Source organism: Thermobia domestica, chromosome 1 (genome assembly GCF_964235325.1).
Source record: "Thermobia domestica chromosome 1, izTheDome1.hap1.1, whole genome shotgun sequence".
Classification (NCBI taxonomy): domain Eukaryota; kingdom Metazoa; phylum Arthropoda; class Insecta; order Zygentoma; family Lepismatidae; genus Thermobia; species Thermobia domestica.
The window spans coordinates 305,285,632-305,300,154 of NC_137454.1; the positions used below are offsets into that span (position 1 = coordinate 305,285,632).

General features: G+C 34.5%; 1 protein-coding gene across 7 annotated transcripts in view; it reads right to left on the reverse strand.

Moving 5' to 3' along the window:
* osa (trithorax group protein osa) overlaps positions 1–14,523 on the reverse strand; it is a 253,832-nt gene that overhangs the window by 69,387 nt on the left and 169,922 nt on the right. For all 7 annotated transcript variants that reach the window (XM_081727104.1, XM_081727113.1, XM_081727117.1 and 4 more), the window contains 3 exons: positions 7,058–7,153; positions 5,919–6,056; positions 2,476–2,675 (listed from right to left, as the gene is read on the reverse strand). In XM_081727104.1, coding sequence (XP_081583230.1) covers positions 2,476–2,675; positions 5,919–6,056; positions 7,058–7,153 — 434 coding nt within the window. The remainder of the gene's footprint in view (positions 1–2,475; positions 2,676–5,918; positions 6,057–7,057; positions 7,154–14,523) is intronic.

Genomic DNA, 14,523 nt, shown 5'->3' on the forward strand with positions numbered 1-14,523 from the left:
CTGCTCAAACTTACGCACTTGTGCGGTGTGTGTGTGTGTGTGTATGTAAATAAGATCACCTCTCTCTTTTGAGTTGTTCGAAAAATATACAAATAGAGGGATTTTTGTTAGAAATCAGAAAACTAAAAAGTAAAATTAAAACCTGTTGCTTTTAAGTATTTTTCCTGCTAGCGAAATACGTTGTATATACGCTGGAGACACGTTACAGCAAATAAGATTAGTATCAGGCGAAGAAATAGTTCTTAAATTATATTTTCCGGGTTTTGCCAATATTTCCAAAAGATTTTTTCTAATGGGTTCAAAATTTCCGGAAATTTTACACAGCACAAGGACAATACGTATCTCCATAAAATATATACTATATTTGATTTTAACATACTGGTATTAACTAAAATGATTCTGGCCCTCTTATTTAACACTTCCCTGCCATAAAACGGTAACTTTATAAGATTACTTAAGATAATTTAAATACGTCTATATTAATTAATCTAACTAGGAGTATATTTTAGGATCTTTTGTAGTCATAACTCTATACTATCACGGTGCTAACGTTAAAGGAGTGGTACAAATATATTTGTTACCACAAAATTTGCCTATTCTAATAGAAGAAACATAACTACTCAATTATCTAAACTGTAAACTAGTAAATATAAAATATTTTTCATTTTAAAAGCATAATGCAGTAAACTATTCGAAAATTCCAATTTTTCCCAATATTTCCGTTTCTTTCCAATCTCGGGAAAAAACGGTAAAAAACTGTTTTTTTAACCCAAAATTTCCGTTTTTTTTTGGGGGGGGGGGGGAATCACACGAGAATGCAAAGTTTTGAGTTTCTATTCCAATTAGAAGTATGTAACTTTTAAGATTTCATTGAAAAATAACCGCATTTTAAATAACACGAAGATTTTTTTTTCTTTCACTTTTGGCTATTTTTTTGTTAGTTATTCCCGACAGGCTACAAACATGCCAAATTTCATCATTGTTGTACTGCCGACGTGCCTAATAATTATGAGGAGTGAAGCTGTTCTATTTACCTAAATAACATAAACAACATAGGGAAGACTTTTCAGTTTCCCATAAAACTCCACTGAAGTTGGTAATTTTTAGTTTTGGTGGCTTACTCAGATAACGCTATCAAAAACCTACAAGTATACCGAATTTCAAGTTTTCATTTCAATTGCAATTACTTGAAACACGAAATTTTATCTTTAAAAACAAAACGTTCATTTAAATAACATGCGGATTTTTTTTATTTCCCCTTTCTACCCCTTGAAAAGGTACTTTAAAAAAATACACAACTTTTAACAATTTTCCTGTTCGTTTCTCTTCTACAGCTACAAGCATCCCAAAGAACGCCGTATAAAATGCACTGTATTTCCTCGTCTGTTCGATTTGGGAGATTTCCGGATATGTTGTAGCTGAGGATGTCCCAGAAAATTGTATATATGGGGTCAACTCCCTATGACCAACCCTGTGCCCTCCAGAGGTCACCAAAGGTCACAGAACGAGTGTTGTAGAACTGGTTCTTGGTTAGCTCTATAATATATTTCTTGGTGAGCTTTTATAACATGAAGCATAAATATAAAATTGAAGTGCAGAAAATATTGTTTCTGCAATGTTTTGTAACATAATTCCCGTTTACTGACAACGATGACCATAACAATTGAATTTTCCTTTATAGTAACAACAAATCAACACTACTTGCAAAAATATTACACATCCTCTGAGAATTCGTCTCTCAAGTATGATGGGAAATTTATTGTCCGTTCCACAAAAGGTAAATAGTTACGATATGCAACATCGTCCGTACAAATCCAGTAATGAAATTTATTTAAAACTAACTCACTCTATGCCTTACGAAACCCGGAGGCTTAATGCTTGGTTCACAAGAGCTCTCCACTGACTCCTGTCCAGTTTCTACTTTGTATTCCTATTTCTGCGAGATCCACCTCAATATTGTCCTCCCATTTGCGCTAATGGTCTTAGTTAAAACTTTGAAAGCATTCCTACTTTCTTCCATCCTGGCTACATGACCTGCCCACCTGAGCCTTCTAGACTTGATGCCCCTAACAATGTTTGGTAAACCGTATAAATTATGTAATTCCTCGTTATGAAGTGTCCACCATTCCCCATTCTCGTTCCTCTTGGGTCCGAATATTCGACTCAGGCTATTGTTTTCAAATACTTTCAGTCTACATTCTTCCCTCAACGTAAGCGACCATGTTTCGCAAGCATACAGAACAACAGGCACGACTATCGTTCTATATATTTTAAGCTTCAAATTTCCCGACAGAATTCGCAACGACAAGAGATTTTGAACTGAATAGTAACAATAATTCCCTGCTTTTGGTCAACATTTAATTTCTTCGTGAATATGGTTTCCGTCTGTTAATATTTATTTAAAATACATATATTAATAATATATAAATTAATTTTAGAACACCTACTACAAGCAATAAAAGTTATTTTAACTACCTGTTGTCCGTACTGGGCTAGACTTCCTTGGTAACTTCCATACTGATTCGGAGAAACATGATTAGGCATTCCTCGACCTGGATATTGTCCACTCATGCTGTTCGTCTGCGGAGGCTGTTGATTACTTGGCCCGAAACTCTGATTGGGACCATACCCTTGCATTGGACCTATTTGCCCTTGAGGTCGTGGAGTATAGTTGCCTGCCAAAACAAAATTACAAATAAAATTAGTTCATAACATATTAATGGTCTTCTAAACGGCTATTACCTGTACTCACATCAAACAAAATTGTACTGAAGATCTGAACGAAAGAAATGCTTACCCTTTGTTTAATATAACAATTAAAGCTAAAGATGGATGAATATTTTAGATTAGTAGGTTGGACACTTATCTGAATACGACTGTAATGATGCTAGTAATCGTAACCTTTAGCAGGTCTTCTTCAACTCAAAATTCCTGATTACGATACTCGCATCAGACAATAAAACGCACAGCACTCTTGAAAGGACATTCAAGTCAATCAGACAGTGGAAAATCATAACGATGAGGGTTGTGGAACATTTCGTTTAGACTGTTAATTCTGACAAGATTCTCTAGAATGTCCTGTATTTTACCAAGACTATATGAAATCTTCACCCAATATACGACTTGTAAATTTCTTTCTCCTTAAATTTATACTAATGAATGTCACTTATAGTCGTAACAAAATTAGACCTTAGTTACAGACAAAACCTTTACATAAAAATTAGGAAACAATTTACAATCTGAAACAAAGAAAAGAGTTACGAATAGTTTTTAAAAGCATGAAGAAATTTGAATTAGGCAGAAAAGAGCGATAGACGTAGTTACCTTCCGTAAGATTAAATTGAGTATTAAAAACGGACTTTAAAATTTTGAAAAGTGGATTTAGTAGACTTAAATTTCATTGACTACACTGGAGACCTCAGTAGTGAGGCTATAGTGAGGCATCTGTCCCCATCACGATAAAGCTAACTGGTCGATCCGAAACATGTTCACTAAAAATTTAAAATAAACTACTAAAAAATTGAAGTTCAACTGTAAGTTCGACAAAGAAAAAAACTATATATAAATTAAAGGGATATCGTGAAAAGGCGACAGAAATGTATTTTCACAAAATAATAATTAAAAAAAATAAAAATATAATAATAATAATAATAATAATAATAATAATAATAATAATAATAATAATATGAGAGTACAACCTCAGAGCAAGTTAACTATTTCAATCTCATGCACAGAGGACATGCCTGCTGAGCTAGTGGTTAGCATGTATGTCTTTGGTATACATGGTCCCGATTTGATTATTACATTTTACTTTTATACATGTGTGACCAAAAATATTTACTGTTTTAAGATTAAATTGTATTTCTCAACGATTTTGACATGAATACTTTTCTTATGGTATGTGTAAGTTCTCATCCAGTCTTGCTACTTTTATTGTTCTTACTCAAACTATGAAGTATCCGACTTGAAAATAAATCCGGCATTTGAATCCTTACTCAGTGTAAAAGCACTTCCTACTCTGATACACTTCTGATTCTTGACAGAGTAACAGTTTTGAAGCACAATAACCATGTTCTACAACATTTATGAGTTGACACATCTAATGAAAAAAAAAAAAAAATCTACGAAACAATTTATTTTACGATTACTGCAATTCAAGAAGTGAGAACGGGCGACTAGTCAAGGACTTTGACCAAAGTTTCGGACTTACCGTGCTGGTACGTTAACGATACGCTTACTCAGTTTCTACCTAGACCAGTCACACATTTTTACTGTTTAAGTAAATGTTGACCCAATTTTGGTCATTTTCTTATTATCTGTAAAAAAAAAAAATTGCATACTAAACCAAGTAAGTTGTTTACTTAATTTCTGTTTCTTTCTACATACGTCTTCAATCTGTCATAAATATTAAATAATATACCGTCATTGGATTGCCCAAATAACAGTAAGTTGTGGTATAGTCCAACCGGTCTAATCTGACTATATACCGACTTTAAGCATGTGTGATTGGTATGGGTTACAGAAGATTAAGGTACACCCATGTCCAAAATGATTGTCGCATATCTATAACTGTCTTCTTGTAAGAATATAATTTGATAATGGGTTTGCAGGGTGCTTTTAATACTGATACTTTGTGTATAATCGGAAAATTTATATTTGTGGTAAATTTCATACGAAAAGAATTATAAATACGAAAACTAGAATGAGTAAAACAAAATGTTGTTAAATGAACAAGAAAGTTTTATTTTCGTTCTATTGTTCTTATTTACTGCTCTTTTGACATGAAATTTGCCACATACATGTCATTGCCGATTATACACATACTAACATTATAAGAAATACCGGGCGAATTCGTTATCAAATTATATTCCTACAACAACATATTTATAGACATGCGACAATAATTTTGGACATGAGTGTACATGATGGTTAAACAGAGACCCAGGTTTGATCACAGTCCTTGTCACGTGTTTTAACTCTTTCAATTTTGGTATATCTTTACCTGTAGAGAACTAAGTATTAAAACAAATCGGCTGATTTCCTACATTTCTCTCTATATATATTATGATTGATTTATTTGTAACACGCAATTAATGACATAATCTTCATTATCATAGTTCTAAATTTCAATTGAGCAAATTTCATGAAGAAAGTATATACATATTTTGAAGTAGCAGCTTTTATTTATCTTTTCCTTTCTTTTAACCCTCAGAATGTCAAGATATGTTCTAGGTTTTTATTATTATCATTATTATTTTAAATAAGAAAGACGATACATGGCACTGTTAAATATTTACATACATATTTACTTCGACTTGATCATCACACGCTATTTCTTTGACTATTAACATCACGTAATCATAATATTTATAAACTGTAAATTGCACCTCACAGACAGAACACGATTTTCTTACATTCATGAAACATTCTATTACCCAAAATAATAATAATGATGATGATAATAATAAACGGACGAATAAAGATAGCAAGTTGACATATTTATATTAACATTTAGCTGCAACTTAAAATGGGTTAAATGACAAATTTGTTAAATTTGCAAAACACACACGAATGCCAAAATTTAGCCAAAATTGACTCAACCGATATTATTTCAATTTTCAAAATAATACATGCATTTTTTATTTGTTTAAAGACCTCTACACAGATGCATGAAGAATATATTTAATTTCAGGAGTGTACCTACGACCTAGTCAATGTGAAAAAATTTGACTGAATCACTTTCACACAATCTTGGCGTTCCGAGGGTTGAAAGAACGTTTAATAAAGAATCTACCAGTCTGCAGTTTAATCAACACCGGCAGAAACTTATGTCAACCACAGAAGACCTTAATACATACAAATAGAAGATACAAATTTTGTTTCTTCCTTTTAATGTTCTTTTGAACTAACAAACATACCTTGTGGATACTGCTGACCTTGAGGATTATATGGAGATATTTGTTGACTATTAGGTGGAACCATTCCTGGATGACCACTTATTTTATTGGAATACATCCCCATGTGTGGAGGTGGGCCCAATGGTTGCTGGTAACCACCTGAAAAAGAAATCAAAGTTAACAACTCTGCTAATGCTGCAAGAGTATCATCACGCAAGAAGTATTTAATTATAAATAATAAAAATGACCACTAACATTTCTAACTATAAGCAGATTTTGTAATAATTGAAGAACGGATTTATGTAAACTAAGAAATTCAAAATAAGCAATACATTTAACTGAAATATGCACTTAAATTGAAAAATATGCACATTTGTAGATTTCCTATACTTCATAAATAAATAATTCATAAATAAAATTGTGTGAAAAATCGAATATGTTAATAAAAAATTCAGAACATTTCTCTGTAACTATTTTATTTTCTTTGTAACTGGCAGGGTGCGAACTGTAAATAGGGTGCGAAAGATGAAATGCCATCTTTTTCTGGTATCGCGGACACATTGCTTATCAAATAATATTACTTCATATTATACATAATATTACACTTCGTTCTGACACAAAAATTGATAATTTTAAAGATTTTTTTTTCTTTTTTTGCCAATTTTCAGCTTTTACGTCATTTTTCGTAAGATTCGGTACTTCTTTATTTCTTGTTGTTGTTTTAATTTTGGTAACATGCTCGAGACTTGAACCGAGGTAATCTCTATGGATTCCGGTATAGATAAATTTATCACTCGAAAAATGATTTCCCTAATACTATTCGAACGTGGTAAACTTCTTTAGTTTTGCAATGAAGATATGTCAAGTGTAGCCTTGGATGATAGTGTGGGGAAATTTACAAAACGATCAAAGAACTCAATGCTGAAATTTTATTTTAGATATCGTTGCAAGTAAATGCACAAATCCATTAGTTCCCTTGATATCTTTCTTGTAAATAATACTGGAATTCACTTCATGTTTATTTTATCAGTATAGTGATACGATGCATCATTGGTGGACTACATCAGTCTAAAATGGTCTTCTCTACGAAACAATTTTGTCGACTACAGGTTGGACAGTAAGATTTCATATAGAATATCAATTATCAATATTCAACTCACCTTGTGTAGCCATCGGAGATTGACTCATACGAGTTGGACCACCTCCATCCGATTGACTACTTGACGGCCGTGGGGGCATCGGAATGTTCTGCTGACCTGAAAGACAAGAGTGTGTGTGATTTAAAAATAGTACGTTTATAAAGACTACTCTGGTTTTTAAATATTCCAATGACATAAAAATTACCTATGAAGCATTGTCAACCGTCATTATAACATAAAATAATTACACTTACTATACTGATAATATAAAATAAGCATTAACATTTGTAGTGACTTACTCCCCTAAGTTAGTCACCCTTCGTTCATTAGAAAATAGCTTACACAAATGGACATTTTACGGATAAATAATCCCATAATGTCACTTTCAATACTGTTTTAAAGCTATGCTATCACATTAAACAGGTGGCCAGCTCAATAAGCTTTACTGTAAAGTATTTTCAGATTAAACATACAAAAGAAAACTATTCAACTTGAAAAAAAATATTCAATATTTCTTCTCCTCTTGTAGATGTGCTGCTCCGCTATAAAAACAGAAGTATTAAAATATGACTTCTGCACTTTCAAATATACAGAATATCGATTCGTTTTTGTTTTTTTTCCTTTCTTTCTTTCTTTCTTTCAGAATAAGTAGTTTCCAATGAAAAATAGTACATACACGCTTTTAAACCACTGCACAAGGAAAAATACACAAACTGACCAAAAGTTCAAGACATAGAAAAGAGAAAATATAGTTATCTGGATTTTTAAACTTCCGTTCTGAATACCCAGATCCTGTTAGTTTGTCCAAGTAAGTCCTTTTCAGTGTATTTTAAGGTATAACGCGTGCATGGTACTACATTATAATCACGTGGGAACTTTCGTTCATATACTACCGAACACAACGGAATTCCTTTCACATAATTTTTCAATAACCGAACAGAACGAATGTTTCCGTAAGTGCCAGTCATTAATGCGGTAACGGCTATTGGTCATTATTCCTACTAATATATTTTCTGACTCTTACTTAGTCACCCATAGGTCAGTCCAAGTTACTGAATTAAATGATGATCAGTAGTGCCTCAGAAAAATAATCGCATATGTAAAATATGACGAGTAAAGAATGAAAGAATACTGACCTATAACAACAGCTTATGAAATCACAAGTTAGAAGAACTGAAACTGCAGCATCAAACAAATTAATAAAAATATAAATGTTGTATTTCTTTTCAGCAATCAAACCTACAATCTCGTGTGTTACACACTAACGCTTTATTCTTTTATCAAAGCATGTTGTATTTCAATTTCAACAGTCCAACACAGTCGATTCTCTATTTTTAAAATTACTGTATTATAGAATACATTAAAAAAAAATTAAAAAACCACTTGGCGTAATAGCCCGATTTGTGGGCCTGATTCGCTCCACGCCATCTGTTAGCGATTGATGTAACTACGTCAAACTAGCGACGAACGCGTGGTCAATGCGCCGCGTCGCTCTATCGCTAACCTGCGTATCGTGAGCTTTCTAGACCTAGTGGCTGTCACGGCTTCTATTCACGTCGACTCCACAATTTCGCCTCACGACGGTGGGTGGACGCCGAAAACTGAGGAAGCACCGGGCGGGAATCGAACCCGCGGACATGAATCCAACGCTCTAACCATTACACTACTGAGTCTCCTAATTTCATAGAATACATAGATACAGTAAATTAGAGTAATGTAAGCGTACAATTTAGAAAGATATAATAATCTGAGGCAGTTTAATTTTAAAATTTTGCAATCCTACAAAACGAAAGATAAATGTTTTTTAAAAAAAACTTTTACGAAGTCTGACAATTAAGTTCGAGAATTTGTTCCATAAAATGAGTTCATTCCTTCTTACTGTACACTGGTGTGATTACCTTCGAAGTACTCCCCTTAGGAAGCTATACACTGATGCCAGTGCCTACTCCACCCTTCGAAGCATTTTTGGAACTATTTCTGGAATGACCTTCAGAGCTGCCGTCGTATTAGCCTTAATGTAATCAAAATACCTTTCTTTCAACACTGTTTTGATCCTCGGGTAAAGAAAAAAAATTATTCTGGGCGAGATCAAGCGAGTACAGCGGATGGACTATTTGTTTTCTATTTAAAAACTCCAGTATGTACAGTGTCGTGTGGGCAGGTGCATTATCATAACGGAGAAGCCGTGAGTTTCTCGCGAAAAGTTCTAGTCGTTTGCGCCTCGTCTTCTCATGTAATCTTCGCAGCACTGGTTGACTATTTGATCTTGTGGCACGAACTCACGGTGTACGATCCCATGGATCAAAAAATGTTATCAACATCGTTTTGATTACGATTTTGATTTTTGGTCGTGGAAGTCAGCTATCTTCCACTCACCTGTGATTAATCGGCTAGAAACTTAATCCTTCTTCTCCAGCAGGTCTGTGCACACTTTTATCCTATTTTGCATTTCTTAGTCGGTGAGGTCTTTCGAGACCATTTTGGTACATACTTCGTGCAAGTCCAAGTCTTCAGTTAAAATTCTGCACATAGTTCCTCTATGAATGTTCACTTCATCTGCTATGAATCGTACAGTCGGTCACCCATTTGCATACATAATTTGACGAACTTTGACCATGTTCTCATCTGTTCAACTCCTTCCTCACTCTCTTGTTATCAGTCACTTGTTCCCTCTCCTCCGAAAATCGTTTAACCCATGGTGCTGTTTTCTTCATGGCGTTCTAGTCGTATACTTGTTCTAGCATTTCCTGTATTTCGCTAACCTTTCTCAGCTTTACAAGAAATTTCACTTTTGTTCGTTGCACCAATTTCGGCTGACATTTTCACGACAGAACACACGAGCAAGCACAAACAACAATGTACGCCATTCAGCACGAAAAAGTCATGTGTCAACGCAAACACTGTTGTTAAGATACGGAAATAATAGGCTTCTGGAAAAATACCTCAAGTCATACAAGATGGCGAGTTCACGACCTCTTAATTGTCGTGTTTGAAATAAGCTCTGCTATTGTGACCGTGCGACGGTGGTTTGCAAGAGATCCCACCTGTTTTCAACAGTATCAAAAAGTGTATGCGAAATACAGCAATAAAAACATACTGTTTAGCTTCGGCCCGGTGTAGTTTCTCGGCCGGAACGTTCAGACCATACAAAGGAAATGCATAGTGTTAGCAAAACAGCTAAGCCCCGCAAATCAACTGCACGTAGGGGCAGAGACAATTTGACCTCTCTTAATCAACAGCATCGTGGATTCTCTGTAAGAGATCGAAGTGTGAACGTACCAGACTTCAGTTGCACCGGGACCTCGATAATAATGAGGAGTCAGTCGGAATTTTTGTAAAGCCTCGTAATTGCTGCAAGAAAATATAAGAGAAAAGTGAAGCTGATAGTTCGGCAGATTTGTTCATCTTTGCAACAACGCAACTTCGTATCTTTCTAGAAAGGTAAATAAACAGTGCTAGTATCAGGATTGGAAATATTCAACGAAATCGAAGCATTTGCGTGATTCACCTAACGTAATGGCTTCTACGCAATTTTGGAAAATAAGATTTATTAACCATTTTTCTTTGAAGGTTCCCAAGTAACTAGAAGAGTTACTTGAACATGTTGAAAAATTAGCTAGTGATTTTACATTGAATGAAGACATTAATAATTACAACACAGCTTGTTGTTTCTTTCCAAAACGTGCAAGGGTAACTGAATTGAAATTTCTCCATAAAGGAACAGGAAAGTAACGAGTTAATGAAGTGGCCATCTCAGTACCCAGATTTAACTCATGTACTTTTTCTTGAGGAAAGGAGTTGTGAAGGGTACTACATGCCTTCTCTTCCACTCGTTGCAGTACCTCTGATTTGTCTGTAGTGGGGACAAAATGGGTTACTGTATAAACGTGTACCTAATCAATGAAGATGACAAATTAAGCATTTGTAAAATATGTAACAAATTTAATTAATGTACCTCTGTGTCAATATAGTAAAATTACATATCCCCTGAGTAGTTCATTTATTATGATACTTAAAAATGTTTTACGAACTTATGAATAACTCGGTACAGGGGCGGATCCAGGGGGGACGATCGGGGCGATCGCCCCCCCCCCCAGAAGAGGAAACTTTCTTATTTTATATATATAAATAAAACTCATCCCAAAGTTTGGAGCCCATAAAAGTAGCAATATGACAACCCACCGCTCCCCCCCCCCCCCCAGAAGTCGGTTCTGAATCCGCCCCTGACTCGGTATCGTATTTATTATCACTAACGTAGTGTTGGTTTTGCAATGCAATTGTGAGAAATCATATAATACAATCTAAACATCTGAAAGTAGTATAGTCAGAAGCAAGACACAAACCAAGGATAATAAGAAATCCTACGGAGTTAAAATAGTTGAAATTTCAATGGTGAAAATAGGTATGCTGAGCGAGTCTCAATTACTTTGTTTATACATTAAAAAAATTATGAACCAGAGTCTGAAAAAACTTTAAATTTTAAGAATACAGAAAAAAGAACATGAAAGTCAACATAAACCCAGAACAGATCGGTTAAAGAATAAGTCAGAAATATTAAAAGCGTAAACCAACTAGCCGTACATAAATTGTAAATAAGCTAAGTATAGGACTGTTCATCTGAACATTTCTATATTAATTATGTTGCATATTCTTCTAATGATGCTGGAATCAAAACCAGTGAAATTATCGCTGGAACTTAAATCCAAAACCAAAATATATTAACAGAAGTTATGCCGTTGTTTAATACGAATACGAGTGGGGAGAGGGATATACAGATACTGTACCCAATGATACTGTCTTTATTATTATTATTAATAATAATAATAATAATAATAATGAAATAAATCATTGGTACTTACAACCTACTCGAGTTCTTTTTCAACTCCTGATAAGATCGTATCATCTCCTCAGCCTGACTGAATTGTGAAAACAGAATCTAATGGGGAATCGAAATGATAAAACACACTGCGGACGTATATTCTCTTCACAATAAGATACAGTGGCGTCCTGTACACAGGACGAAGAGCACCGTGCATGGAAGGACCTCGCGCATGAAAGTAATACTCTTAATACTTTTTAACTTTATGACAGAAGATTATGCGTCATTCAATAAAATTCTGAAGCTTAGTAAATCAGATTACAGTTCTACAAGTAGCCCATATTCAGGCACCATGAATACAATATTCCAGTTATTCCTTCTATCTAAATGTCCAATGTGAACTGAAGATTCCTGTTGCCTTTACTTCGAAGCTTTGAAATGTAGCCAGGTCATTTAGCTGCTGGAAGAATCTGATATAAGATTAACACTTTGGTGGGACACTTTTCTTGAAGTGATGGAACGACACCTTAATAATAATTCTTCGAGTGCAGTTCCCAGTCGCCTAGTGAAATTGACTCGTGGCTATTACGAGCATAACAATGGAAAGGGCAAAATGACGAAAAATTTTCACCTTGGAAACCCTAGCTTACTTTACACTGTACTAAATTCCAAAATTTCAGTCCTAGAACAAACGACAATCATTGAATTCCTCTTCAATAATTAGTTGAACTCAACAATGAATGAGTCAAAAGTTCGAAACACGGAACACGGAACAATTGCTGCATACACTCATTATCTTCAAATAGACTGAGAGCGAAGAACATAATTTAATATTCATAGAAGATATTTGACATTTCTTGTACTACTTAATTTACATTGAAAAGATACGGCGAAAGCAAAGCCATCTGTTATCACAGAAACAAACTTTTTGTGGCATTACACTATCCTTAATGTGCATATCATTAATCTGTTTTAGCTACAGAAACATTGTACTATATGTATTTTTTATATTTTTAAGTATTTTCTGAGGTAATAAAATGTAGAATGAAAAAAAATGAAGTGTGAGGTCGAAAAACTAGATACCCTTTACTGCAATTTTATATACACCGAATGTCTTTTCCTCAAAATAATTTGATCATCAAGGGGCGTCAGTGGTAGCGCGCTCACCTTGGCGCCTGGGGTACCTGGTTCGATCCATATTAACAATTTAAACATAAAGGTATTGAATAAAAATGAAAAGGATGCTCGAGCAGGTGGTCGAAGATGTGATTTTGGACATTATTTTATAATTTCAATCGCATTTATCCAAGAATTTGGTTCTCGTAGGTTATTAACTTTTTCAACCACATTCCTCAATTAGCCTTTCTAAGAACGAATAAGCAACACTAAAATAAACAAAATACCATGAGGATTAAAATAACATAAAAAGTGCAGAATATAATGAGTATTTTTTGAACACGGCACTCTAACAAATAATGTTTACAGCAAACACACCGAAATATCGTTCGTAAGAAGGAGAAAATATTCAGAAAACTTGTTGGTCAGCTAATTTGTTTGCGAAGAAAAGGATTCGTGAACCATGCGTCTCCTGCAAAATTACATAATTTTACTAATCTCTATTCCGTATATACAGATTAAATTGATTTGAAATGATCGTAAATCCCAACACTGGCCAAATCAAAAACATTCCTGTGTTACTGAACAGAAATATGGTTTATCATAGATTAAGCTATAAAAAACAAAAATATTTAACAAGAATAAACAGACTCCTACTCAGATATACAAAACAAATTTAAAAATAGACACATGTTACAGTAAGTGAAATCGTAAATCTTCCCCTTCTCTCAGATGAAAAATAATAGTTACGTCACAGAAACAAAGAAATAGAACGAGGAGAGAAAGAGAGAGACGCTTACACACAGAAGCTGACTCTACAACCTCATGGTCACCGACCTCACATTCTTCTCTGCACACACCGCCACACTTACGCATCAGCTGATGCAGGCAATGCTGCGTTGCCAAATTGATTGAAGCAAAACAAAATATTTACTTCCCCCCAACTTAACACCTATTCCTCTCAGTGTGGCTGCACACAATACACATTCCCTCAGTCCCGAAGATTAAACCGCGTGAGTCACACTGTTTCTTCTCTGAATCTACCGCTTCAAATCAGGTGCTATTAATTAAAAGCATGGAAAGTGATTTTTTTTTTTTTTATTTAATAGTCATGTTATTCAGTATTTTGCTACATCTGACTCTTACTATGCAACAGCATTGATGGAAGAGCAGACAACTCCTTTTGAATAATCGACAGAATATTGTAACATTTTTCTCACACCCACGACGACCTTTTGAATGCTTCAATTACATTCTCCACTGATGTTCTAACTTGCCAAAGCTTATGGCCTGCCAGACAGCGTAGTTCAACTGACGATGTGGCGAGTGATTATCATCGACACTCAATGTGCCATCATTTCGCTTAACCACGTGCCTCATAATTATGGCAGATTAATAATAAGATTCGTGTCACTCCTTTATAAGAAAAGATCTCTGTTTGCCTACTCCTTGTTACATCTAAACAGCGTACAATAAAAATTGCAGGATTAAACTGGAGGCAAATTTGAAAAGAAAATTACATCGATAGTACATCGGCACTGACCGCCGGTCA